The 23,994-nt window shown below is 48.4% G+C and overlaps 1 protein-coding gene across 2 annotated transcripts; it reads right to left on the bottom strand.

Moving 5' to 3' along the window:
* Positions 1-2,177: 2,177 nt before the first annotated feature.
* On the bottom strand, positions 2,178-21,175 carry DLST (dihydrolipoamide S-succinyltransferase). 2 transcript variants are annotated; one of them, XM_037128313.2, is made up of 16 exons: positions 21,055-21,175; positions 20,466-20,499; positions 18,117-18,165; positions 16,412-16,482; positions 15,641-15,696; positions 15,421-15,495; positions 15,138-15,193; positions 14,269-14,380; positions 12,280-12,435; positions 11,823-11,899; positions 10,901-10,998; positions 7,097-7,227; positions 5,654-5,727; positions 5,262-5,345; positions 4,705-4,872; positions 2,178-3,751 (listed from the first exon to the last, which is right to left on the bottom strand). In XM_037128313.2, exons 4-16 carry the CDS (start codon positions 16,444-16,446, stop codon positions 3,617-3,619), a joined length of 1,257 nt encoding a protein of 418 aa, XP_036984208.1. In that variant the 5' UTR covers positions 16,447-16,482; positions 18,117-18,165; positions 20,466-20,499; positions 21,055-21,175; the 3' UTR covers positions 2,178-3,616. The 2 variants fall into 2 exon arrangements, with proteins under 2 accessions (XP_036984208.1, XP_036984200.1); XM_037128305.2 differs by lacking the exon at positions 16,412-16,482.
* Between the last annotated feature and the right edge of the window lie 2,819 nt (positions 21,176-23,994).

Raw genomic sequence — 23,994 nt, 5'->3', positions numbered from 1 at the left:
GGGGCATCTCTGGAGACTAACCTCGGGATACTGGTCCACAGGCGTAGTAGACTCAAACCAGGGCTGACTGGCTGGCATCTTAGCCGTGTAACTGGTGGGCCTCTTCTACCAGAGGCCACTCCTGCAGAGGCTGTGGAGGCGGGGGGGGGGGGGGGGGGGCTGGGCGGAAGTCTGCAGTGGGCATGAGGAAGGGGACTGGGTGGCCCGCTGCCCCTCTTGACCATGCCCACTAGCTTGTCATTTCAGACTTTAAAGAGCAAAGAGAAGGGGGTGGGGAGTAGGGATAAGGAGTGGGGAGAGGGTGGAATGCACACCCTTGCCAATCACGGCAATCTGTAAACAGGGCAGCCCCCCTCCCTGGCTAGCCCAAAGGGCACGGCGGGAGGGTCCTGCCCCACGGTTCTGAGAGGAGACCCCAATTCTGCCTCCAGGAGCATCTAAGTTGAACCCATTAGAATTCCCTCCTGGGGCATTCCTCCATTTACTATTTTGCGTTGTAGTCTTGAGTGTCCACTCAGTTCACTGCCTACTGTGACTTCATCCCCTTTTCAAATGAATCAACACACAGAATGATCGCCCAAGCTTTTAGCCAGAAGCAAGATGTTTCTGGTCTCTGAAAAGCTGGGGTAAGTAGCTACCCCCAAAGAGAATCCCCTCCTCAGGTTTGGGGGGACTCTTTATCCTCTCAGGTCTCACTTGTCATTGGGGTGTGGCACCTAAGAAACTTCCACCAGACCTCTGCCCCCAACTCCTTACCTCGTGTGTCAGCACCACCACCACCAGGTGGCACCCCTGACACTAATCTCCAGTCACTGCGTAGGTCCCACTCAAACCCAGGTGGTAGGGACCCATGTTTCCAGGGAGGGTGGTGTGACTCTGGGGCAGACACTGAGAAGCATGGCCTGGCATGGTCCTGGCTTCCCTGGGGCTTGCCCATGCCCCCAATAAAACCTGATGTCATTATCCATGCTGTTCTTGCCTCATTAATACAATGAGAGCCACCTTGTAGGGAGGGGGAGGAAGGCTCCCCCAGGGAAGCTCCCTGAGTTGACAGTGAACTTGAGTCCACTAATCAGTAGGAGGCAGGGCTGGTGATGGACTTTCATGCTAGCCTGTGCCCTCCAGAGCAGCTTTGAGCCCAAGGGGAAGTGCTAGCACTGGGGACACACACATGTACAGTCACTGGGCTTTGTGGCAAGTCAGTCTGGGAAGAGAGTCGTGACGCCTGGGAAGAAGAGTGTTAATCCTGGTGACCCGGGAGAGAGAGGGTGGTTCCTCTTCAAAGAGGTTAATGACAGGACCTGGTCAGAGCCTTCTGAAGCCTGTTTGAAAGGTGGTTCCTTCGGCTACACTCCCTAAGTCAGGCCAGACCGTCTGCTGCATCAACTAGGAGCCGCTTTTGGGACTTCTGGGCCTCATCCCCCGCACCACATGGCACTTGGCGAGACTGCATTTTGAACACTGTGGTCCCAGCCCTTACACGATGTACAGTCTGCATCCTGAAAAACCAGGGATACTCCTTCCACTGTGGTTTACTAGGGAAACTAAGCTCCTGGCACCAGGTCCTGGACCTAACAGAAAATCCTGAATTCCTTTCATTGAACCCAGTTTTTTCCCCTACCTACCAACTCTAGTTCTGCCCCTGGGAGCCACTGCGCTTCTGTGACAGACCCCCACCCAGAACGGCATCCCTGGCAGCAAGACCGGCAGGGAGGGGCCGTGTGGGAAAGAGTGGGCTGCATTCAGCCTGGAGACCACCATGCCTGCCTGCCGGAGGCAGTCCACTTTCTGATGCTCACTGACCTTGGGCACCTTGCTGTTCCTGTGACAATCCAGTCCAAAATGTGAAATTTTTAAGAGTTGCCCCACCTCTCCCCAATCCATTCCAGAAACAACGCAAGCCCCACAAAAACGCAAGGGTCGAAGAGGCTTCACAAAGGTGGAAACCAGTCTGTCCTCAAAGCTGGCTTGCCAGGCTTGAGGGGTTCATTGGAAGGAAGCCAGGACGCCGGCCTGCCTGGCAGACAGCCACAGTTCCATGTTCTGTCAGATTAGTGCTAATGTCCTTCAAAAGGCTGGCATGTGACAGAGTAACCAAAGGCATTTTGCAGCTTTGAACGCAGTCAGGACTGGGGACTCGCATGGCCCCTGTAGGAACGTGGCAGCAGCAGGAACCGTTTGAGAACATTTGCCCTTTAATTTGCATTTAAAATCAGTTTCTTTAAATATTTCAGTTACAAGTTCTGATAGTGAAGACATAGTAGATGCTGCAGGCACTCAGTACTGGCTCCCATCCCTTCCCTCCACCCCATCCCCCAGGCTTGCTCCTTCTCAAGGTACAAAAGGGCACTCTGCATTAAAATGGCTCCTGGTGTCAAGTATCAGCAGCCTCAGGCCTGAATGCAGTTGGACTCAAAGCAGTGAAGCCCAGTAGCTTTCGACAGGTAGCTTTCAACAAGACTCAAGACAAGACGGGTGGCATTTAACCACATTTCAAGAATCCCAGTGACTGTCCAGACCCGGCAGGCAGTACCTCCGAGGTGACATCGCTGTGTCTGTGTACTAGCGTCCGGGGGCTGGTTTCCACCACGGTCTGTCCTCCCCCAGACCTGTGTTCTGCAGAGGAAGAGCTAAGGCCCCCTTCCTAAGGGCCAGGATGCCGGAAGAAGCAGATCAGCCTCTTCAGTCCACGTGCTTACACCAATGGAATTAAAGACTCAAGTCCTGGGCCAGTGCACAGGCAGCCTCCCTCACTCGTCCCCCGCCCTCCCTTCACTGCTGAGATGTGCTGGAGTCAGCTCTAAATGAGAATGCTGCGCTGGAGTGCTTCCTAGCAACCTGGAGGGGATGACACAGCCACCCCCGTGCATGACTGGACCAGAATGGGTCTTCCTGGGGTGAGGCTATGACAGTCTGTGAGGGCAGGCCTGGGGCCTGTTCCCTCATGTACAACTTCTGACCTCAGGGAGAACCTGCCCTCTCCCCCTCGACACTGCCAACGCCCCAGACCCCTGGCCTGTGCTTCCTGGAAGAGGTAGAAGAGGCATCTTGAAGTCAATGACAGCTGAGAATGAAGGTGCATCGAAGCAGCAAAGCAGCACCTCTTGGCCAGTGGTCAGTAACCTCCACACAGGTGGAATCAGGTGAGAATGGCCCGGCCAGGACAGAGGCTGCTGTGAGCTTGGGAGGCACGGCACTCTCCTGGGCAGTGCTGGGAGAATACTCTTTCAAATGACTGAAACTTAATCACATGGTCCCCAGTGGTTTCCCTATAATATATATACTGGCACAGGGGAGAAGCAAAATTACCTCTGCAGAGGGCTAATGGAAGAGAGGCAGGCATATTAATGAGCATCCGTTCAGGCTCTTTCCCTCCCTCAAGCCTAAGGAAATAAGATATTCGAGTGTTGAGAGAGGGGAGCAGGGAGGGAGAGAGCCTGGTAGGAACACCAAGAAAAGACCTGCGAACTGCTGGTTGCAGAGTGCCCCGGCTCTCCTGCTGGAGGCCCGCAGCATGTGCCTGTCTGTCACCAGGCCACTGGGACCCATGTGGGGGTAGGGAGAAGTCTAATTTTCAGTTCCTGCGTGGTCAGTGCATCGGGTATGCGGCTTCCTCCTAAAGGTCCAGTAGGAGGACTCGGGGGTCCTCCACTGCTGCCTTGATTTTGCGAAGGAAAGTCACGGCCTCTCTGCCATCGATTAGCCGGTGATCATAGGTCAATGCCACGAACATCATGGGCCGCACCTCCACCTGCAGAGATGAGAGGTTCACAGATCTGTCTGCAGTGGAGCAGGAAAGCCCCGTGGAAGTGGGGAGATGAAAAAGAGCACAGCCCGTAAGAAAGCTCCCAGTTCCTTCTCTATTGCTGTTGCCTCTGGACACTTATGGCTTCAAGACCAAGCCCCTCCACTTCCTTCGCTTAGAAACAAGCACAGCCAAGCAAACAGGAGTCTCCTCACAAATGCCTTTTTAAACTCACTCTGCCCTCTACTCGTCTGTTTTCTACAGGAAAAGTTTCCCCTTCAGTTCTGGCTGCCATAGTTACTTCTTTAAGGTTATAACTTAAAAGTTATTTTTAAACCTAGGGTCTGCAAATTCTCTGAAATTGCATGCAAAGTTGTGTGTGAGCATTTTCAGGGGACAGCTATGATGTTCAGATTCACGAAGGAATCTAAACACAGCCCCAGAGAATGTTTTCCTCCCGACTTGGCTCCCAGGGCCGGCTCCACGTCCACTGACGTCCTTCCCCGGACTCCCAGAGAACCTCAGAGCCCCATCCCACACGCGGAAGCTCACGGACTGCGCTGCACGCTCGTTCTCTGTTTCCCAGGGGCAAGGACTGGGCCTCCAGGTGCATCCCTACTTACTCCCCGAAGCACCAGGAGAACGAAGCCCGAGGACTGTCCTGCATGAAGGGGCAAGCCTTCTTAGCTCAACCATCCTCACTTTAATGTGCCTCAAAATCATCTGTAGTTCCTGCTTCAACAGGTCTGTACGGGGGGGTCCAAGAATTTGCATTTCTAGTAAGTTCCCAGATGATGCTGACCCACACACCACAATCTGAGACCCAGCACCTTCGCTATTAATTAGAAACTAAGAGAAGAAACTTATGCCTGAAATTACAGTGACTCCTTTACACTTAGCATTGAGTTGGGTTTCCGTCTCATCGCTGAGCTGCTGGACACTGACAGGGATGTTCTTACCTTGCCTCCCACAGCCACCGGCCTGTCGAAGATCGCGTGCATGCCCAGGATGGCAGACTGCGGGGGGTTGATGATGGGTGTTCCAAAGAGGGAGCCAAAAACGCCTCCATTGCTAATGGTGAAAGTACCGCCGTCCATATCTTCAATGGCAAGTTCATTCTTTCGAGCCTGAAAACATATTTCATGATTGAAATGTAAGGTCATCTGAGCTTCTTCACCTAAAGAAGTCCAGAGGCTCATGTCTGACATAAACAGTCCAGGTCCGGCCCCCCTGGACAGTTGCTCAGCTGCGATGCCTGGAGCCGGTGCCCCACCAGAGGACAGGCACGCCGCCCTCGGCCCTTTTCTTTTCCAGCAGGCCTCCCTGGAGAGATCTTCAGTCCCGAGAGCATGCTCAGCTCTGCCGGACATCTGCACTTGGGGTGAGAGGCTCCGCACTCCTTACGGAGCACACCGGGCCCGGCTCCCTGAGCACTGCTCCCTGGTGAGCCCGCCTGGCCCTGGCTCCCTTCCCTGACCGCCCCGGCAGCGGGCACACGGGCTGCGCTCTACTTTACCTTCTCTCCCAGTTCACTGATGGTTCGCTCAATGTCTGCGTAATTCATAGTTTCCACATTCCTGATGACGGGAACCACCAGACCCTGATGGCAGTAAAAAGCTGTTTTCAGTTGCAAACTAAGAGTACCCTTCACGGTTATAACTCCTTTGATTCAAGCCAGTGGTCTCCCTTACCAGAATATCTTAATTACTCAATGTAATTAACAGAGTCGAAAATGTTTAGGCTTGACACTAAAAGAATGTGGTGTGGTCAAAAACAGATTCCTCTTTTACTAACTCCTCTCTGAAATGACATAATTACAGGTATAATCTGTGCCTGGGTATCTGCCTCTTCACACAAACAAGGTGAGAGTCTAACACTAGAGCCGCCCCCCCTCCTGCCCCAACATACCCGTGGGGTGGCCACCGCAACGCTGATGTCAATGTAATCTCTATACACCACCTCTTTGGCTGCATCGTCAATCACTACGAGAGAAAAAACACATGTCACATACAACTCCTGAGGCCTAGGCTGATGAGGTAATATTTGTGTCGATAGAGTAAAAACCCACAGTGCCTGGTACACTGTGGGCTGACCCATCAGCATGAAAAGTACCATTTTCCAAGCGCCAAACTCCCCTCACTCCCATGCTAACCAATCATAACACAGCTCCCGAGTGCCCTGAACGACGGGCCTGAGCAGAGGAGCACCTGTGTCTGTGCAGCCCTCAGAAGGGCTCAGTGCACTGGCTTGCACACGACTGGTTCACTCTAAGTTCCTGTTAACAAGCCAGCCCTTAGCTGAGAACAGCTAGGTTTAAAAAGTGCTCCCCAAACGGCAAATTCGGAGTGGGGGTGGGGAGGCGCTACTCATTAGCTGCCCACTCTCAACAAAGGGGACAAGGCGTGAGGGAAAGCTCTTTCTGGGAGGTTCAGGAGAATGCAGGGTAGTCTAGCTTTAAAACTGCAGCTTGAGAGAGCAAACGGCACCTGAAAATTTAGGTCTAGTGCTCATAAAAAACACAGACTTGGGAATCTTTTCCACAGAACGTGTGTGTTGTACTGTTAGATCAAGACACCCAGGGAAAGCATGGAAAGTGACCAAGAGGCCAACAGAACTCAGAAATGGCCGCACATACAGTCAGGCACGAAGAACAGAGCCAATCAGGAAGCATAAAGGAACGAAGCGATACATAAGATGGGCAAAACAAAGACAGCCCTCCAGCTCCCTAGAGCCCATTGGTTGATGGAAGGGACTAGTGCTCCTAGCTCTAAGTCTTTAGGGACCCAGCACTGCTAAAGGCTGCAAAAGTGTCAATGTCCCTTCTTCAATGTTCCAGGGAACAGAGAATTGTCTCAGTAGGAAAGGGAACTGCCTGTTAGGTCAACATTTCAATGACGTACATGAGTAAAACAGAAGGAAAATGAACACTAAATCCATGAAAGAGGAGCCAAGGCCAAGCTCCCCCCAGTGAGGCCCATCAACCAGAAATCAAAGGTCACCCTGGAGAGCCTATGTCAAGTGTGGAAGCCACGCCCCAAGACAACAGAGCCCTCGGGAAGGTGAGCGCCACACAGAACATGAGCTTGCACCCTGCTGGGAGAGGCCTGGAAAACTTCCAAACTGTGCAGTGGGAAGAGAAATCCTCCCATCCACTTATCAGGGACCAAGTAATTACGATGCTATTTCAGGAAGGTGAAATGAGGAATCCCTGGGAAGACACTCAGGTTTTCACAGGTATGAAATCAGAAGCCTTGGTCCGCTGACCCCCGTCCTCACGTCTGCGTGGCAGCAGGTCTGTGCTCATGCGCACACCTCCCAGGGCCCCCGTGCTGCTGGCTGCCACAGACTCACCTGCGTTCACAATAGGCTGCTCCTGCAAGGCGAAGGCTGAGGCCTTCACGAATGCCGACATGAAGCCCAGTTTGAGGTTATGTTTCTTCAGAAAAGCATCTTTGTGCCTGGCCCTCATTTCCTGGATATTGCTGCAAAAACACATTACAAAACAAACTGACTACAAATGAAGCCTTGACTCTGACTTTCCTACTGGTTTCCAACTCTGTGTACACAACTAACTGGGTAAGTGTTTCCCCCCTTACTCTGTACTGTAAAGTTCAAGATTTGAAATAGTCCACTAGAAGTCAACACGATAACCTTCCCTGTTCCTTTACAAAATAAACCCAGATACAGAGGAACTGGGCCCAATCTGTCTTTAAGGTAGGCTGAGCCCTACGTAGGCTCCTCATATTCTGGAGTCACACATTCAGTGGCAGGCAACGTAAGAGACACAACAGCACACCAACATCCTCATCCTAGAAGAGAAAGTGACTTTCAGCCACACTAAAATCATGAGCTATCTATCCTGAAAACTTTTTTAAGTATAAAGCCCACAAAAATAAGCAATATTCTCTTTATTCCTTATTAGAATTTCCCAAAAAAACCCCAACAAACTTGATTATGTCCTTGTGACTTGCTTCCATCTCCTAATTACGAAAACAAAACCCACCCCCAAACACTCCACAGGTGCACAGGCTCCACGCAAGCAGCGCAGCCGTGCGCGGATGGTGACCCAGGGTTCTTTCAGGCTGTGGGAAAGCAGGCAGAGGCATTCCTCGCCTCCCCGGAATGAGTAGCTCCGTCCACCGTTCCCCTGGCATAGGGGCCCCGCTTCCCATGAGGGTCAGTGCTGGGCACCAGGATTCACATGCGTGCAATATGACACAGCTCTTGCACTTAAGACCAGCTGAACGGCGGCGTTTCCCTGGGGTGCAGACGGGTGGCTGTGGGTGAGCCGCAGCTTTCCGAGCCCCAGCGGTGTTGCCTCCCCAGAGCCCTCTGCTGCGGTAGGTGCCTTCGTTCCTTCCGGATCGGTTTCCCCACAGACACACCACACATGTGCTGCTGCAGAGTTAGTGGGAAATGGCTTTCCCAGCATTTTAGGAAGAAATCTCAGTATTTATCGGAATACAGTTCTGTGATGGAAATCGAATTTAACTTCATCTCAGGCCCAAATGCTCAGTTCTCCCTTTCTCCCTATAATGACCTAATTTGACATTAGCATCAAAGATGAGATGATACAACTTTAACCCCGCCCCTTTAGACCTTTTGTTTCTTAAAAAGGAAGTTGTCCTAGGGGGGCTGATTGAGTTTAAATGTTTGTTTTCCTGAGTCTAACCTTATTTAGTGCTAGGGTTACCACCCTAAAGACATTACCAGTTCCCAAGACACAAGAGCTGCAGAAGAGGGAGAGAGAAGTGATAAACATCTCTGCTCCCGAACCTGCCCCGATGCTGCTGTCTGGTCATTAAGTAGTTTCTATTTCAGAGCACTGCCCTTGGAGGCAGAGGGGAGGACAACGGGGAGAGGAGAAGGATTCTCAGAGAGGCCCCCGGGGGTTAGCTGATCAGCACAAGACCCAAAGGGCGTCGATTTAAACCAGATTACTGACTGCAGCGCGCCCCCAGGCTGCCATCAGGTGACACCTCGATTAGCTGCTAAAAGGAGACCCAACTATTACTCCTACCTTCCAATCAAAGCTGTTAAGCCAAATGCATCTTTTTCAAGGCCACAAATATTTACATGTTTTGTCTTAAGATATTGGGTAGAATTTCAAAGTCCAATTCAATTTGTGCACAATTTGGCCCTAATGCATTGAAACATAAGCTGCAGACTTCGTGATTCATTAACCAAGGTTCTCCCCTACATCCTACAGACAGGAGAGAGACCTCTGGCTCGAACGACACCCCGTCTTTTCAGGAAGCTTCACAACAGAATGCATGACGTCCAGTGAAACGGAGCCCTCCTTCCTGAGCTCCGCTGTCCCACCCCGTCAAAAGCTGGTCCCTTTCCAAAGGAAAACTGACCTCCCTAGTGAAAAGTAGATTAGCAGACTAAACTCTTAGGACCAAAAGGAACGAAGAAATGACCTAAAAACCTGATGATTTACCCCTGAATTAAATGTACACTCTATTCCTGTTATTCCACCCCTTCCGACACACGAGCCTCACAGCCGACCTCTCAGATGGGCCCTGCACCTTCTGGTCTGTGTCAAGTCTGTAGGCAGACACTGCCCGCAACGTCCCCTGTGTCAAAACGCCAGTGGTTCTCCTTCCTCCAGGAAGCCTCTCCTGACCTACCCTCCCTCTCTCAGCCCCCCAGCCTCAAAAACAAATGACACCATTCTCTTTTCCACTTCACACTCCTTGCACCCTTCTGATACTTATTTTCCTAGATTTTACTTGTGCTGATCCACACTAGACAGTCAGCTCTTGGAAGGGTAGGGGCTCTTTTAGCTTGTCTTTGTATCCTCCTCAAATATATTTAACATCTTGTACATAGTAAATGCTCCAAAACATTTAAATTTAACTACCTTCTCTTCCCTAGAATGTTGGTGATTGTAAACATCAAAATCCTGAAGAAATCAGACGAGTCAACAGTGAGCTTACTACAGAAATGAGTGTACAGGAAGTCCTCAATGCTGTTGGTAAGTGTTGCAACTTCAAGTGAAACAACATACAATAAGACCAATTTTATCATCAATAAGAGTTCCTCTGGCATCTCACTAACGTCAAAACCATGTTGAATGAAATTTTATCCGAGGACCCACCAGACTGAATTAGTCCCGTCAGTTCGTTTCCTGAGGTTTCCTTTAAAAATGCAACTTGTGCCCTGGCTGGTGTGGCTCAGTGGATTGAGCACTGGCCTGCAAACCAAAGGGTCGCTGGTTCGATTCCCTGTCAGGGCACATGCCTGGGTTGCAGGCCAGGTTCCCAGTAGTGGGTGCACAAGAGGCAACCACACATTGGTATTTCTCTCCCCTTCTTTCTCCCTCCCTCCCCATCCCTCTAAAAAAATACATAAATAAAATCTTTAAAAAAAAATACAACCTGTTCTCCATTTCAGTACCAAAGCTGGGAAAGAAGAAAGGTAACACAAGCCCGTGCCTTTTCATCCACACAACTGAGTCTTGCAGGAACATGCCGGGGCGCAGTCACTGTAAGGAAGAAGCCAGGTGGGGCGCCCTGGCTCTGGGCACTGCCCAGCCGTTCTCCATCCCAACGGGCAGGCACCAGACTTGTTGGCCTGGTGGCCCTGCCTCTATTTGGCACCTTAGTACTAGTCGTCAGGGTTGAAGACTAATACTACTTCATTTATCAGAAATCACAAGACTCAGATGTAAAAGTCTAAAAAGCGGAGCTTTTTAAGTCACAGAGGAGACGGGGAGGTGTGGGGGGTGTGGTGTGTGTGTGTGTGTGTGTGTGTGTGTAGTATTATTAACAGTCTGAGAATGAACCAGCGGGTCACTCTGTTTAAGTCAACAAGCAATACAAAGCAGTAAGCACCTCTCCCCGTTAAGTCAGTTTTGGGATTAGCACTAGGTGGGGACTGGGGCAAGTTCAAAGTATTCTCCAGAAAAAAGGGTATGGCCCTCACCGGTGTGGCTCAATTGGTTGGAGCGTTGTCCTGTAAACCGAAAGGTCCCGGTTCAATTCCCAGTCAGGGCACATACCTAAGTTGTGGGCTTGGTCCCCAGTTGGAGCACGGACAAGGGACAACCAATCCCCGTTTCTCTCTCTCCCTCTACTCCTCTAACACTAATGAGCATGTGCTCGGTGACAATAATGGAGGGAGGAGGGATAAGAGGACCGGAGCTCTCACCTCATGTCGATCTCGTTAAAAGTCGTCAGCATCGCACACGTGTTCTGGGCTTCCTTCAGACGCTGGGCAATGCGCTGCCGCATCCTGTTCATTTTCTCCTGAAAGTCAGAGGAGGACAAGTCTGGGCAATCTGGGTCTCTTTGGATCGAGCACTCCCCACTGAGTCTGCGGGAGTCCCCACCTGTCAGGAGTGGATGGTCAGGATTATTAACACCCTAGTCACACAAGAGCCCCAGGCTTCCTCTTTCTGGTGCCCTTGCTCCGGATGTGCTTAAAGTCTGACCAAGAATGGAGACCCAAGAAATGGTCTGATTTAAAACCAAACCAATTTATGAAAAGGAAGAGTGTGGTGTAGAGCTAGTCAACCCAGGAATCACTACAGAAAGCACAATTTCTAGTGTTAAAAGACTTGCATGAGAATAGCCACTTGTGGTATGGAAACTCACAAGCAATAAACTTTTGAGGCCACAGCGTTCTCCGGCAGAGGAACCCACACTCCTGACCATACTTCCTTGAGGTTTTATGTCTGCCCCCGACAGCCACTGCTACTGTGCAGCCCTCAGCGAGGTGGTCCGGAAGCGCAGGGACGGAGCTCACTAAACCACTTCTCTGAAGGGTGCTAACGCACCCCTCCCTGCCACGGTACTGAGCTACCATCCCTGCAAATGTTTTGCTGCCCCAGGACATATCAGTGGTAGCTCGACATACTGGGAAAAACCACTGGACAAGGGCTCACTGAGGTCCTAGTCGTGTCACCGGACAGCTCACGGCCGTGAACAAGTCACTCCCCAGACTCAGTTCCTTGTCAAGGTCAAGAGAACAAGCAGCCAGCCATTCAAAGGTGGGCACTACCACAGCCACACTCCACTGATCCCAGCACGGTGCCCCCGCCTCTTTCCTGAGGTGGTCCTCACAGGCTTACCCGGTGTTCTGAACGCAGACCTTTACCAGCTCCTGGCTCAGCTACTGGACGAGCGGCAGCGGGTTTTACTGCAGACACTGAAAATGTAAGAGCAGGGTGGATATGGCTGCATCAGAAAATGCGAGGACCGTGTACCGAGCACGTGCCTGTGCTTTCCTACGGCACTGCCACCTAACCCTCGAGACATTCGGAGGTGTGCTGGTGCCGTTCCCACTGAACACTTGAACAACCCGCTCCGAGCAGTTAAGTAACCAGACAAAAGTCACAGAGCTGTAAACAGACAGCTGGGACGTGAACCCAGGTGTTCTGATACGAAGCTTATAGTTCTGTCTACAGAGCAGCCAACAGAGCCTGTTCAGAGCCATAATTAGTCCCCGACTTCGCCCTGTGAGGAAACATGACATTCGCTGAGACCGCTCTTCTCCCACGTAAAGTCGCGCGGGAGGTGGAAGCTTACCTGGTTTGCTGGCAGGAGGCTGTGAGGGCGAGGGCACCGGTGGCATCTGAGTGGGGATGGATGCTGCAGAGGGAGGAGGAACTGCTGCTGCTACAGGTTCTGCTTTTGGGGCTGCAGCAGCAGGGGCTTCGGCTGGCATGGCCTTAGCAGGAGCAGCTGGAAAACAAAGAAAAGCAGTTGCCGTTGGCAGTGTCTGGAATGGAAAAATCAGATACTAAGCAGAATTTAGCAGCAGCAGCTCTATCTCCAATCAATTAACAAAGCTTCTTGGGTATCTGCTATATAGGCAAGGCATCACGACATGCAGCGATCTAAGGCACCATTCTTCTATTCCCCAGGGCTCCGAGATGCCCTACGTCAGGTTAACTAAACCAGCTGCCTGCCCAAAGTCACAAATACCTAACTCAGCACCAAATTCAGCAGTACTTTCAAAGCAAACCCAGGCCACCTAAGATGTTCCAAATTCTTACATAGAAATAACATTTCTAATTAAGGTAATACTGAGTCTTATCTTCTATATTAACATCAGACGTGGAATAATATTCTTAACTATTAAAAAACAAAGGTTCAGGGGAGTCTAAGCTTTTGGAGTCTCAGGGCCACACTGGAAGCAGAGGAACTGTCTTGGGCCACACATTAAATACACTGTGACACGTAATAAAAAAAAATCTCATAACGTTTTAGGTAAATTCACAGTTTTGTGCTGGGCCGCATTCACAGCCCTCCTGAGCCACATGTGGGCCACAGGTCAGGCACCCCTGGGAAAGAATCAAGGGCTCGTCTAGACTTCACGAGCTCAGAGCATTTCGTCCAGGATGACTCTCCTAAACCAACAAGGCGGTCAAGTAATAAACTCACAAGGTCAAATGAGTTTGATTTTTTCCACCTGGATATTATATCTGGTCTTATATCTAAATTAGAACTTCTTTAAAGGCATAAACAATCAGAAAATGAAACTCTTCAACTGAAGAATCAATCCTCTTCCCTAGCCTTCTAGTCCTTGTGCTGCAGGTTCTTGCCATTCTGGGTCTCTGCATGGCCCTGACCAATCCCAATGACGCCACCTACCATCTCTCTGCTATATATTTTAACAACGAAACAGAAATAAACTTTAGTAGTAACAGCCTTTAATTGAAAATCAGAAAAAAAAAATATTTTCTTTTCTATCCTCTAATGCTGACTATAAGGTCCAGTACAAATTCATTTCCTCCCCAGAGAAATAGCAACCCTCCTTAGAAATGTAATGAGAACAGACGTAACAACACTGCACTGAATTCCCCACAGCAGACGTGAAACACTGCTTCTTCGCGCTTTAGAAACAGTGGCTCCCAGCACTGGCTGCGGATCAGAAACCCTCAGGAAGCATCAGAACACAGGCCCACGCGTGCACAGAGCTGCAGCAGGTAACATCTTGTAACCTCGGATTTAATATATCAGACTCCCTGGACCGTGGAATCTGGGCATTTGCATTATTTTTAAAGTCTCCATGTGATTCTGATGCCAAGGTTGAGGAGAAAAAAAACCCTGTGTTTAGAATCTTCATTTTTTGTTGTTGTTTTGATTACATTCCTCTCATTTATTTTTATTTTTTCCCTGTCAGCTTTTTTTAAAATTAATACTTTTGAATTTGATTGTTGTTAGTTTTCTGCCTCCCCCCATCTCCCTCCCATTTCCACCCCCCTTTGTTTTTGTCCATGTGTCCTTTATAGTTGTTCAGAATCTTGATTTCTATCGTATCTTCAAAAAAAGGTCTAGTGTAAGAAATATACATGGAAAGAACAGTGTTAGGAGGTTTAATACCTTTTTCTACTATAAGTTGACATGTAAAGTTCACATTATGTAAGTATTGCCCCTCTTTTTCCCTCAACTAAGAGCAGCTGGAACAGCAAACTGTCTCCAAGGTACTGAGGCTTTAACTCGTACACCGTGCTCAGCCCCAGTCCCAAAGGGCCACAGTGAAGCCCCTGCCGACCGGGAGGATTTCTTTACCGCCAGTTTTCCTGAGTGTAAAAAGGGGAGTGCCTCCTTCTACTTTCCCCCCGTCAGGCACCAACAGGGCTTCAATAACACCGTTTGCTGGTGATGGAACCTGCACGGACGTCTGGAAAAGAAAGAGATGGAGTGAGAGTCCACATTTTTACTCAGCATCACAAAGTTAATTGTACAGAATCTCAAACAGGAGGCACAAGAGTTGCAAACACAGATGTACAGGACCGTGCGCACAGAAATACGAAGGCCGCGCTGTCAGAGTAAGAGTGTGACAAGTCAATGCTACTGTGAGGATTCACCCTTTCTGTCCTTTCTCAGAAGCATTAAAGCGGCATTCGGTCCACGAGTTTCCAGGTGGTACCTGAAAAACAGCTGGCAACAAACCGCACGGACGTGCGCACAGAGCTACAAAACCACCACTGGAGAATCAGGTGCTCACACCCGGAGAAGCGGTTCTGGGTCGGCGTACTGCAGGGGTTTCTGAACATGCACCGTCAGGGCACGGACCTCTTTTCCCTCAGACTGTCGAATAAAAAAATGACGACAGCCAACACGGCAATAGCCATCCAGTGCAAACAAATCTAAGTAATACCTATTTTGTCAGATCAGCCAAAAATATATTTTTTGCTGTGTTGCAGAATTTTAGTAAGTAGTTTATGTATGCTATGAGATGAGAAGTTTAAAAATTACTGACCAATCTAAAATTAAGCTTTTAAAGCTTCTTAAAATTTTAATGAGCTATTCCAACATTAGTACAACTGTGTTTAGAGCCAGTTAAATTCTCTTTAAACAGGTCCCTGTTTCTTTCGTTTGCTTAAGGAAGCAAGGGGAGACCATAAAAAATTGGCACTGATATAGGACAAGCCTACCTTGTCAGTCTCAATCTCGCAAACCACTTCATCTTCTGCAACTGTGTCTCCAACAGCTGAAAAGACAGTCAAAGGCTACCTGTCAGGGGGCCTCCAGCAGCCACGACATCCACTGTGGCAGGGATAAGACCCCTTTCCTACAGGGCCAGGAGTGAGCTCACTGGCTGCTCTAAAGAAAAGGGTGGAGCCACAGGTTCCACTGATTACGGTGGGGGTGGGGAGCGGCGGTAAGAGGGGACTTTTAGAAAGCACTGAAACTGAAGTGAGAGGGCTCGAATCTCACCTTTCTCCCACCTGACATCCCCTTCTGTGACAGACTCTGCAAACGCTGGGGTTTTGACTGTAATCACATCATCCTCTAGGAAAAGAGCAAAACAGAAAAATCACATGTAATCCATATTCTTTTTCCTTAATTTTTTTTCTTTAATTAAGCTCAGACAATTGTTGGCTCTTCCCATTAAAACTCCACTCCCAAGAAGGCAGAGCTGAAGGCAGGTACTTACTGCACACAGCTGTAGTTCTGAAGAAGCGAATGCTGAAGACACTACTATTGTTAATGCTATAAAAGAAACATAAAAGTAAACTCCTTTAGCAAGTGAACCACTCACATTTGAGGCACCATGGATCGCTTTCCCATTAAATCAGTAATTCTTGACTGGGGCTGCCCATCAGTGCCCCTGGGGGAACTTCACCAGGCCACGTCCCCCAAGCAGCTGCCTTGGCAGGTCTGGAGAAAGCCAGGATGACCCGAGTGCTCTACGCAGGGAGCTCACTGTCTGAGATCAGGACCCCACTGGGCAGTGAAATGCCAGCTCCCCCAAAGACTTACGTTTTGAGGAAAAAGATAAGCGCCTTGGTCCTTTGCACACTCATCGAAAGGACTTAACTTTCTGATTAGGTTTTTTCTGAACTAAATCCAGGTAAGAGAAATTGCATGCCTTTGTGCCACATCCAATGGAATTTCTGTCCATAGGATTGCTGATTTACATTCGATAAAGCAGTGAGATGAGGCAGTTAGCATGAAAAAACAGGTATTGTTAGGCAAAAAACCCTCATGTGGCATACTAATGAATGGACTCATTAACGAGGAAGGGGGGGGCTAGGATGGGAGTAAAAGACAAAACTGTAGTTGAACAATAATTAAATTAAAAATGCTTAAAAAAAAGAGGAACCTCAAAAGACCAAGGTATTTTTTTGATACGGCACTAACTTTACATAACGGAAGCCAGAGAACGAGAACCCTGTGTGTGCAGGAAAGCACTAGCAGCGGTTACCTCTGCGGAGCCTGAGGGGCTTGCACGCCCCACATTTCAGGGCTGCGTGAATATTCTATACCAAGCACCCCCTACAGTAGGAGAGTAAAACAAGACTTAGGTTGCCTTGTGGTATTTTTACCTTTATAATGTCAAAATAACTGTAAGTTCTATGTAGAATCAAGGAAAAACGTATGTTATAAAACAACACAGAACACAAAGTGTCCTGTGTAGCGTTTATAACCACAGGCGGCACAGGGGCACAGGGGCAAGGGCCAGCGCAGAACCTGCAAACGCGGCGACCCCTCTGGGAGGGCACCCAGGGCCGGGGGCACGGGCTGTCCCTGGGAAGAGGAATGTGGTGGCGCTGCGGGACACGGGCTTCAGGGACACTTTGTACTTTTAAATCACACAGATTTATAACCTATTAAACAAAAACAAAGCTAAAACCAGTTTTACAATAAAAGATATTTAAAATAAAGGGGGTATCTTACAGAAAAAAATACACAACTCAAAAAGTTATTAGATTTGGGTGACAGCCTAATCCAATGTGTAATCTCACTCAAAGTTAGGATTTTAAAAAATAATTTACTTTCAAATAGTTCTTTGTTGTATTTATTGCACGGAGATTTGTTGTTCAAATTTTCATTCAAATTACAGATGAGTAGCACATTTTTAATTTCTCTAAATATTTTTTCCAATTTTAAAAGTATTAGATGTTCATTGCAGAATATTTGGAAGTAGCAAAAAGGACATTTATAATGGTATTGTACCAGACAGTAGGAATGGAACCATTTTGCAAGTTGCTTTTCCTCACATATCCTAGTGCAAACATGCTAACATGGCAATCTTTAACCAGCCCCTGCTGTCTGCTGCTCTGAGAGAAATCTGAGTAGAGCAGGACCTCGGTGTAGATTCCTAGAAATGGAATTGCTAGATCAAAAAGTATATACAGTTCAAAGACTTATGAATGCCAAACTGCCCTCTAAAAATAACAGGAATTCATACTTCTAGTACTGAGTGCATCATCTTCTCAAAAATAAAAAATAACCCCACTGTAAAGCACAGTAAAGGAGCTAATCTGCTGACCCTTCATTTTTAAGATTTTTCTCTGCAGAGAAAATAGCTTGATAGCTATTTACTAGGTAACTAGAGAGCATCCTCTTACCACCACATTGAAAATACTTGGAAGGCAAAGTAGCATTAAGCAACATTCATAAGCAGAAGTTAATCTGAAACACACATGGGTGACTTTCCTCCAGTTGTATTATGCAACAATAGCACTCCCTCTCAGCTAGTCCAAGTCCCAGGATTCAATCGACTAGCCTGTTGCTTTCACTGTTTCAAAAATGAGTAATTAAGAGGATGCTCTCAATCTCCACAATAAGTGTCCCTTCCAGCCCTTCACTGCTCTTGTATCTGACCAGAATACTGTTTAGGAGCACCCTTCTATACCTATTAACCATAAAAAGAGGGTCCCAACTTCACTTTCATTATGACCTAAACACCTCAGGATAGGCACACTCCTGATCCAGCACTTGACATAGGGCTTAAGCTCAAGGTACATCACATGTCATAGATTAACATCAAGGTTAGGTCTGAGGACTCAACACGACCACCTAGATTTCTAGCCCTGAAAGCCAGTGAAGAAAGCGAATGGTCAAATGTAGAAATGGTATTGTAAATACCCCATGGCCACACAACTGTACTCCCCAGTGATACTTACACAATCTTCCTGCTGTCAGGGGAACCTGGTCCCTGACATAAGGAGACCCCTGTAAGAAACAAAACAACTCTTAACCAACCACTCTTATACAGGACACCAGCTGGGGAGGGAAAGGAGTCTGTTCACCCCCTAACTCTGAAACAGAGCAGGATCAACTACAGGCAACAATATAGTCTTTATCACAGTCCTGCTTCTTCAACTTCTCCACCAAAGTAACCATAATGGCAGAGCAATGTATAAGTGGGGCTGCGAGTGGGTATGTGGTTGAGGAGAATTCTAAGGCCATAGCCTGAAACAGTTTTATCTTATTTACCTTAAATTCATAAATTTTCATTACCCCAATAAGTTTTCCTAATAAAATGTCTCTACTCCCAAAGTCTTCAAATACACTGAAGCTTGAGAAGGATACGTATTAGCTAATCCTGTAACTACACAAAGCCCAATCTTCGAAGCAGCGGGAATGCTTGGCCTGGATTTGTTTCCCTAGTTACTTAAAATGCACTGGGCTGGAAGCCTCACTACCTAAACCCTAGTAGCAAAGACTGGACTACTTTAGGCCTACACTCTCCAGCTTGTCCTAAAACTGAGCAAATCATTATCCCTCCTTTCAGTTTACGTCTCCCTGAAGTCTGGTCTGCTAACACTCAACAGGTGGGAGTCCCATTCTGCTTCACCATCCTTATCACAGATGATTGCACTTCCCTGACTACTAACTAATTACAACAGCAGCCTCACTTGAAAATATTCTTTCATTTTTTTTCCCAATCATTAACAACCTGTTCTGAACCAGTGGTTCAGGAGACACGGAATGAGACAGCTCTCTCTTGTGCCCACCTCCCCACAAACATCTCCAGGGTTTGAGTCAAGTCACCTCTATGTCCAGCAGCCAAAGACTACCCCTACAGCACAAATTCCAAATATAACAGCATGTCTCTGACCTAGAACAGCCAGTGACCCATGCTGATTCTTGGAACCCTGAGTCCAACCTAGGGTTCATCCTACAACAAGTTTCATTTGTACTGTGTTTTAGGGTTGATAAAAAGCCTTCACATAATGACCTGATTTTGATTTTCGTGTCTCACCACCCTCTGAAGAGGAACAACCACCTGCCTTGACTCCCATTTTATGTATAAGTGTGGCTTCCACTGGTCCGAGGTGAAGCCCTGAGTCACAGTGCAAACCCCAGCACAAGGCTGTTTCCAGCCAGACAGGTTCCTTCCCACTTCCATGACCAGTCAGGTCATTTCCAGCCTGAAAACCTTTGCACGAGAAATTCATTTTCCCTGAAATATCATTCTCTTGGATAACTCCTATGTACTCCTCAGCGCTTGGCTTAAATGTTAATTCTTTGCAGATGCCTTAACTGACACTCCCACCACACGCTCCACCTTCCCCAGCTGAGCTACATCATCCCACCCTCTCACCACACCCTGCACTTCTCCTTCACAATAATCACAAAGTAAGTACATCCCTATGTGTGAATAAAAATACACCTGCTCTTTCCGCAGCTAGCATGTAAGATCCTTGAGGGCAGAGAGAGACCACCTGTGTTTCTGTCACCAAGCACAGTGCCTGACACATAGTAAGAACTCAATAAATCGTCTGCTGAGTACATGAGTCAGGCTGAGGAGTCAGGGGAACCTGGCTGGGTGACCTTGGTCAAGGCACTTAAACTCTCTGAGCCCTGAGTTCTGCATTTGTAAAACAGTACTTCTAGTAATATTCCTTAATGATTAACTAAAAATGCACAGAAAGCCCACAATAAGATTGACTCATTCAACAAATATTCCAGGTGTATAAGAAATTATTGGAGTAAAACCGAAATTCCTTCCCGTGGTCTCTGTACCGTCTTCTATTTCACGCCGCTCTCTCCCTTAACCAAAATGCTCTGGCCAAATCACTTTTTTTTTCCTCCCAGTTCCAAAGCACCGCTAAATTCCTTCCTCAGGGACTTTGTACATGCCATTCCCTTTCCTCTTCCTGCTCTTCCCGGCACAGCTTTAAAGTCATCTGTCGTAGAGGAGTCTGCTGCCACCTTCTTCTGCTTTCTACTCGGCATTTAACCAAAATCTGTGATGACTAATTTGCTTGACAATTTACTTTGTTTTTTCCACGAGACTATAAGCTCCAAGAGGACAAGAACCTTCAACTGCTGTAGCCCTGACATGGATACAGTAGAAACTTTGTTATTATGTACTAAACGAGTCAATGAGCGCTGTTATTACTAAATAACCTCTTGTTTCATGCCTATGTGTCTGAGCAATGGGCGGAGACACTCAGGCAGCCCGATTCCTCACACACTCTGCCCAGGAGGAGAGCATTTTAGATGACAGCGACGGCAGAACTTACCAGGCAGGGAACGTCTCCCTAGAGGGCAGTTCCCCTGTTGAGAAAGAAGACATTATGGACGTCACCCAAGACGAAAGAAGGGAAGAAACAGCTTTTTCTCTTAAATACTCAAAGCTGTCCAAATGCTCGTAGCAGGTGAAGGTCCTGATTCCAACTAGTAAAAGCAATGTCCACAGCTCTCAGACTCAGCACACTAGGCCTGCCAAGCATCTCAACTTCCCGCCGAGAGTGAATACCCACTGAATCTAACAGAAGAGAAGGGAGGGACTCCACGGCGCCTCCTCCCAAACTCTGAAGCTCGTGCCGGGGCGGGCACGGCTCTAGGCGTCTCCTCAGCCCCGGCTCGCAGGGTGGGGTAGAGCAGGGACGATGCGCCGGTGGCCTCGGGAAAGCGAGGGGCCGCTGGGCTCCGCAACCTGGCTCCGAGGGCAACAGCAGCCCTAGGCCACCCAGCCCGCGGCCTCTGCGTCCCGGTGCCCTTGGTGCCCGGCCTGGCCGGCGCGCTGCACCTCTGCGCCCCAGCAGCCCGTCTGCCCACCGGTGGGCTTCTCGCCCGCCGAGGCCCCGGCCCGGCCCGGCCGAGCCGTACCTTCTGGAAGGCGGAGAGCGAGCGGCTGAATGCCCGGGACACGCAGCGAGACCGGGACAGCATCACGGCGGCGGCGGGGAGCGGAGGGCGGGCGGACACCGGATGTCGGGCCCAGCAATAAGCGGAAGTGGGGCGGGCCGCAGCACCGCCGCGCGGGGAGGGGCGTCCGGAACGAACCACTGCTGGGCTGGGGGAGCCCGCAACCCCCGCCGCGGCCCAGCTGTCCATGCGAGTGAACCCACAGCTGTGGGGTGATTCGGAAGCCAACTTCACTGCCTTCCGGCTTGGACCGGCCTTCTCGAGGGTGCCTATGACTGTACTGCGACCAGGTTGTCCCCGGGATCTCGCCCCACCCCGACATTTCCACGGAGCTTGGCTCCTTTCTCTCCTGGGAGCTGGGGGGCACCACGCCGTTCCTCTTCTGCATAACCAGGAAAGAGCAGCAGGCGGGCACGGACTTTGAACCTGGACCTTGGAGACTCGCCTGCCTGATTTTACACTTGCTTGGCCTTGGGCAGGTGACACTTCGGCGACGACATCTGATCATCCCTACTCCCTATTCAAACTCTCTCCAGCCAGGCTGATTGTTCCTCATACATCTGTGCATTTCGGGGTCTTGTTCACTTGTCACTCTATCCCTAGAATACATAAATTCCACGAGATGAGGGACCTTGGCTTGATCAGTGCTGTGACACCAGCACTGAGAGCAGAGACTGGCATAGGTGTGCAATAAATGTTTGTGGGCCTCCCAGCTTTGGGCAGACCATTCTGCCCCTACCTTCATCGTGGAAGCACGTAGCGCCCCCTTCTTTAGCTTCTTAGCTCACCTTCCTAATAGAAAAGCTTCTGGCTGAATTAAGAATGAATGAATGAGTGAGCCACTTGGTTACTGCTTGGTTTCTTCAGGCGAGTCATCTGGCCTGGTCTCTGAAAGCACTTGCACCGGAATTCTGGAGGGCTGGGTGGAAGCCCTAACTAGAAGTAGAACATCTTTGCCGTTTTGCTGTCCGCAATCAAGTCCTCAGCTTCCTTCACCTGGATTATTTAGGAAGCTTCCAAATCTGTCTTGGACCTCCACTCACTTTCTACCCTCCACACCTGTGTCAAAGTTCCTTCTGAAATGCACATCTAATCCTGTCATGCCCCTGCTCAAGTTCTTTCTATTGCTTCTCCCTGTTAGTAGGATAAAGTGCAAACTCCGCGGCTTGAGCAGGCACCCAGCCTCTGGCTACTTTGTGATCCTTCCCATCGGTGCTGAGCTTTAGCCCTACCACACTACCCAGCATGGCCCCAAAGTGGTTCTCATGCCTTCAGATGTCGGTGTGGTTTGTTCCCAGCTCTTACTTAGGAACTCCTAATCATCCTCTAAAGTGTTTTTTCATCTCTTCAGGTAGAGTTAACATAATTTTTCTGTGCTTCCCAAGCATTGTGTCTTTGTGTTGCTTTGTAATGTCCTAATTACCTGTCTGTCTCCTCTACTGGGCAGAGTAGCAGGAGGAAAGAGATGACTCTACAGGCATATTTCATTTTAATGTCATTTACAGATATTGTGGTTTTTGTTTTATTTTTTACAATTGAAGGCAAGACCATCCACCAGCAAAAAGATTACAGCCCACTTTATTGCAGTGGTCTGGAACCGAACCCAAAGCATCTCTGAGCTAGGCCTGTATTTTCCTAGATCCTCAGTGCAGAACATGGTGCCTGGTACTTTCTGGGTACTCAATAAATACAAGTAGAATGACTAAATACTGCCCTGCTTGCAATACTGCTGGATGCAGATAAAGAATCCCGGGACAGCAATTAGGGCTTACGGCAGTCCTTTGCAGGTGTTGCTATTAACATTTTTCAGATGGCTACTTAATTTTTCCAGTTTTAAGCAATAAAAATTTGAGATTCTTATCTCAGGTTTATAAGCACCAGCCTGAATGGTGTGGCTAAGCATTTATCCTGGAATTTCAGTGATCACCCAGGTTAATCTTAGATGTTACAGCCGTAGACACCACACAAACATGCACAGTCACATGCAAAGTTCCTCTCAAAGGATCAAGGTTACATCAATTTCCCTGAGATCTGAGTGTGAGCTTCTGTGGAGTCCCAGGTGCAGCCCGATAGATGTCCACTCTCTTCTGTATTTCGAGCCACCAGGACACATCATCATCTGTTGGAACAGGAGTTCATGAATGTACATTGTGGCTGGGTTCAAGGGAGAAATTTTTAAATTGTATTTTAACATATATAGTCAAAAGGGTGTATAAATACAGGTGTATGGTTTAAAAAAAACTAATAAAACGACTACCCCAGCGAAAGGAATGGAAGAGTCCTGTGTGGTTCTCCCTGTTGTTCAGAGTTAACCACCACTGCGCTGAGTTATGTTTTGGGTTGGCCAAAAAGTCCATTTAGTTTTTCCATAAAATAAAAGGCAAATTTTGCATTTACACCAATAACTTTATTGATTTGGTTATTTTGAGTACATCAGCTATCTCCTGCTATTGGCTCCTAGTGGGTAGAGACCAGGAGTGCTGTCAAACATCATCCAATGTGTAAGACAGCCCCACAGCAAGGAATTATTTGGCCAAAATGTCAATAGTACCAAGAAGCTTCAAAAACCATTTTTGACGTGTTTGATCAGTCACAGCACCTTCTCTTTTTTCTGCCTTTCAGTTGTGTTTTTAGGCTTTTTGCAATAATAAAGCATGATATACCTAAAATATTGCTTTTCTTCCATCTTCAATATTAAAATGGCTACCCCAAAATTCACCAACTTTGATTTTTTTAAATGAATGTTGATATGACAGGTGTCACAATATACTCTAACAAAGTTGTTTCAAATGAAGTTGAAGACAACTAAGTGCTACTAGAGCCATCATACGGAAAAAACGGAATGAACTTCTTGGCCAACCCAGTATGAACCATCCCTCGCTTTCACTGTAGCTTCAAAAT

The sequence above is a fragment of the Artibeus jamaicensis genome, unplaced genomic scaffold (genome assembly GCF_021234435.1).
Source record: "Artibeus jamaicensis isolate MK-2021 breed Jamaican fruit bat unplaced genomic scaffold, CSHL_Jam_final contig_851, whole genome shotgun sequence".
In the NCBI taxonomy this organism is placed as follows: domain Eukaryota; kingdom Metazoa; phylum Chordata; class Mammalia; order Chiroptera; family Phyllostomidae; genus Artibeus; species Artibeus jamaicensis.
Note: the sequence above shows the minus strand (reverse complement) of the source record. Positions and strands in the feature narration are given on the sequence as shown.

What these genes read in the sequence shown, in the direction of transcription:
- DLST (XM_037128305.2), bottom strand. Translation starts at nt 21,117, where the DNA reads ATGCTGTCCCGGTCTCGCTGCGTGTCCCGGGCATTCAGCCGCTCGCTC. An exon ending in TCAGTGAACTGGGAGAGAAG is followed by an intron (nt 4,873 to 5,261) that starts GTAAAGTAGAGC and finishes ATATGTTTTCAG; the next exon opens with GCTCGAAAGAATGAACTTGC. An exon ending in CGGTGGCTGTGGGAGGCAAG is followed by an intron (nt 3,752 to 4,704) that starts GTAAGAACATCC and finishes TCATCTCTGCAG; the next exon opens with GTGGAGGTGCGGCCCATGAT.